This window comes from Acomys russatus, chromosome 5 (genome assembly GCF_903995435.1).
Source record: "Acomys russatus chromosome 5, mAcoRus1.1, whole genome shotgun sequence".
NCBI lineage: Eukaryota > Metazoa > Chordata > Mammalia > Rodentia > Muridae > Acomys > Acomys russatus.
In genome coordinates this window covers 21,288,506-21,292,320 of record NC_067141.1, presented here as the reverse complement: position 1 = coordinate 21,292,320, position 3,815 = coordinate 21,288,506, and the positions used below count along the sequence as shown (strand labels likewise).

At 50.8% G+C, this 3,815-nt stretch overlaps 1 protein-coding gene across 1 annotated transcript; it reads left to right on the top strand.

The window, feature by feature from the left end:
- Positions 1-1,959: 1,959 nt before the first annotated feature.
- Positions 1,960-3,244, top strand: LOC127189070 (interferon-induced transmembrane protein 2). The gene is made up of 2 exons (XM_051145588.1): positions 1,960-2,417; positions 2,923-3,244. Exons 1-2 carry the CDS (start codon positions 2,172-2,174, stop codon positions 3,109-3,111), a joined length of 435 nt encoding a protein of 144 aa, XP_051001545.1. The 5' UTR covers positions 1,960-2,171; the 3' UTR covers positions 3,112-3,244.
- The last annotated feature ends 571 nt before the right edge of the window (positions 3,245-3,815 follow it).

Sequence of the window (3,815 nt, the reverse complement as noted above, 5' to 3'; positions counted from 1 at the left end):
AAGTGGCTTTTTGTCCGTGATTGTTATCTGAGATTTTTATGAGCTTGTTCTTTTGAAGGGTTCTCAGAGCCTTTTCATAACCTGGTCTTAAGACAAGCCTGGCAAACCTGGAAGTCTCCTATGGCTCAGAATTGCTATGATGGTTCTTTGATAAAACCTCTAGATCAGATAGAAGTTTTGGTGTGTGGAGACTGTTTTGCTAAAGCTGTCTTTTGTGTAACAATAAAGGGGCTCTGGAAAAAGGCTTCGGGTACAGGGAAAGCGCAGGATGGCACTGGGACTCTTGGTCTAGCTTTTGCCCATTAGCTGGAGAGGCTTGCCTTCCAAAATGTACAACCAGGATTCATATACTTGTTCATGCTTTCAGCTCCAAAGAGATGGGGATTCTTAGAAGCCACCTACATTATCTTCCACAGTTTGTCATAGTTTTGGGCATTTTATCTCTTCTAGATGAGTACTTCACCGGTAGAGGTGTTATCTCTAATAAAAAGGTAATCATATAGTTCCAGTGGGTCCTCCCCCGACTCTTTCCTGTAAGTGTCCTGATATGACCTCAAAGTTCCCCACCCGGCCCTGCAGTGGAAGCTGGCCTGGCTATAACTGAATTCTGAGGGTGAGCTTCCTCAGCTCAGGGATGGTGCTAAAGCCCAGATATGGGACTTTTCCTAATGGTTAGAGCAATATGGATACTTTTCTAGCTTAGGTCAAATTTCACCATGAGACTTTTGAATTTCTTAGTGAAGGTGGGAGAGATCCTGGCTAAATTAGCCTAGTTTGGGTTGCATTTGGGAAAGATCAGTGTCTTAGTTACTGTTCTATTGCTGTGAAGAGACACCATGACCAAGGCAACTCTTTTTTTTTTTTTTTTTGATTGTTTGTTGACCAAGGCAACTCTTACAAAAGAAAACATTTAATTGGAGGCTTGTTTACAGTTTAGAGGAAGGAAGCAGACAGATGGTGCTGGAGCCTGTTGGTCACTGCACATCTTCTGGAAGAAATGTTAATTCCCCTCTTTGTTCATTTTTCACTTTTAACTCCCTTTTTTTTTTTTTTCATTTATTTGAGGCAAGATCTCATGTAGCCCAGGCTGGTCTCGAACTCATTATGTAGCTGAAGATGACCTTATGTCTCCCAAGCGCTGGCATCACCGACTCTGCCCTGCTCCAGCGTCTGAGGCTCTGATGGTGAGGGTTGTAATCCAGAGGTGAGCAGGGCCTCTGGAGTTACATTTACTGATCTTCTTCATCCACTCCGCCCTGGAGGATGAAGTTTGGGGCGGGGGCGGTGCGAAGTTACTGGATAGGTTAAAGTGGCAGGTGATTTGTTGTGTCCTACACCGCAAATGAATTCACCTTGATTCTGGCAGTCAAGTCCCCTCCCTCACTGCTTCGGAGTTAGTTCCCTGTGCTGCCCTTCTTCTCCAGGCTTCATTTTAGCTGTTTCACAACTGGCAGGAAAACATCTGTCTTCCATAAGCTCCCAGGCTGCAGCCAAATGACTGGAATTTTCCTTCCTCAGCTAGCCAGGAGCATCCAGGCCCTGGACTTCCATGGAAGGCTCCTCCCACCCCTACTGACAGCCAAAAAACCCACTGAGTTGCAGCTCTCCCCAGCCCCCACATGCAACAGATTAGCTTGGGGTGGAGGCGGGGGTGGGGGTGGGGGGGCTGGGGTGGGGGTGGGAGAAAGACATGGCTTGCTTTAGCGGAGGCCTTTGCAGGGAGGCTGGCTTTAGGGCTGTTCAGGGGGTGTTAGAGCAGGGGGTTGTTTGGTTTTTGGCTGTGGCTCTGAACAGGGACAGCGAGGCGCTGCAGCTATTCTTCTGGTGTGGGGAGACTTGTAGACTTGGGGAAATCCCAGTACTTCCAATTCTAAGCACGAGCTGGAGACCTGGAGACCTGGAAGCAAGTTTTAGCCCTGGGACAAGTCTTGACCCCAGGAAGTTTGCTCAGTTTTGTATCTTAACCGTCACCTAGCCCTGAAGTAATTTGATCCTCAAGGCCTTAGTGCCGCCCACTTCAATACCTAGCCAATTCCCTCCTGTAAGGCCTTCTGGAGACAAACCCACCAACAGGAAAAGGAAACTGCTAGAGAAAGGGCGGGCCTACAGAGCCAGGGTAGCAGCAGCCATCCTTCTGACGGTGCGGGTGCGATTGTTCTAGAGTCTTTACCATGAGCCACAATTCCCAAGCCTTCTTGACCCCCAATGCCGGACTTCCTCCAAGCTATGAGACAATCAAAGAGGAGTATGGGGTGACTGAGCTGGGGGAACCCCACAACTCGGCTGTCGTGAGAACCACTGTGATTAACATGCCCAGAGAGGTGTCTGTGCCCGACCATGTGGTCTGGTCCCTCTTCAACGCTCTCTTCATGAACTTCTGCTGCCTGGGTTTCATCGCCTATGCCTACTCTGTGAAGGTGAGTGCGGCTGAGGTGGGAGTGAGAGCCGAAGAAGGGGCGTGTGAGCCTGCCGCTCCATCTATCCAGATGCCATCGAGGTGTGCGGTACTTTGTCTAAGAGAGTAAATTTGTGCGCACCCTTCCTCTGTGTATGTGTGTGTGCACGCGCACGCGCGTGCTTGCATCTGTCTGTCTGTCTGTCTGTCCATCCTGGAGACTTTCTGATAGTCACAGGACGAGGCCGCCTGGGAATTCTGGGCCAGGCTTTCCCCACCCTGTTACTGGAACATCCCTTCACTCTTTACACTGGGGCCCTAAGCTATCTGAAAAGTGGGGTGTGCAGCCAGTGCTGGGGCCTCAGGTACAGTTTGAGTTTGTTGTTGTGTGTGGAAGAAAGAGGAGGGGTTCCTGGCCTGAGGGAGTGAGGCAGTGGGCAGGGAGAGAGGACGTGAGGGAATTGAGTCACAGCACCTGACACTCAGCTGGCCAGCACCAGGGCCCCTTACCATCTGGTTTTCTTCAGTCCAGGGACAGGAAGATGGTGGGCGATGTGGTTGGAGCCCAGGCCTACGCCTCCACTGCCAAGTGCCTGAACATCAGCTCCCTGATCTTCAGCGTCCTGATGGTCATTGTCTGCATCATTATTGTCTCCACCACCTCTGTGGCAGTCATTCAAGCCTTTTCACAAAGGGTACCGCACTCTGGATTCTAATCCTGCCCCGTGCTCCGCTGTCCACATCTGGCCCTCTCCCTAGCTTGAGGCCTCAAGCCTTGACCCTATGCGTTTGCAAATGTTACCCTCACATATCTGTCCACTGTGGATTCAATAAAGTAAACATGGTGGCAAGTCTGGCTGTGACTGTTCTCTGGGTGTGTACCAAGCTTACCTTGCATCCTTCCTGTCTGAGGAGAGAGAGAGAGAGAGAGAGAGAGAGAGAGAGAGAGAGAGAGAGAGAGAGAGAGAGAGAGAGAGAGAGAGAGAGAGAGAGAGAGAGAGAGAGGAGAGAGAGAGCCTTTAACTTGGCAGGCTTCTGGTCTCCTGAAATGAGCAGCAGCTGACTAGCATCCTGTGTGGGTTTTTGGTTGTTTTAGGCAAAGAGGATATGAGTACCACCCAATTCTGACACCATGCCCCCAAGGGCGCCCAGGAAGGGTACAGAACCCTGAGCAAAGGAGGCGTTAGTCCAGGAGTAAAAGACACCCAGAGTCCTTTAAGGGAAAAGAAACCTTTAACCAGGATTAGTGGTGCCTTCATCCCGTGGTGGCCTCTTGGATATGACTTCAGATTTCTTGGGCTGACCTGGGTACCATGAGTTGGGAACACACACACCCACACCCAGCTGCCCGCTTTCCCCCCCCCCACCCCCAGCTGCCTGCTTTTCCCTCACCCCCACCCCCGCAGGCACGCACAGCACA

Excerpts from the sequence above, each read along its gene's own strand:
- LOC127189070 (XM_051145588.1), top strand. The coding sequence starts at position 2,172 with ATGAGCCACAATTCCCAAGCCTTCTTGACCCCCAATGCCGGACTTCCT. Across the intron at positions 2,418-2,922 it reads CCTATGCCTACTCTGTGAAG|TCCAGGGACAGGAAGATGGT; the intron begins GTGAGTGCGGCT and ends GGTTTTCTTCAG.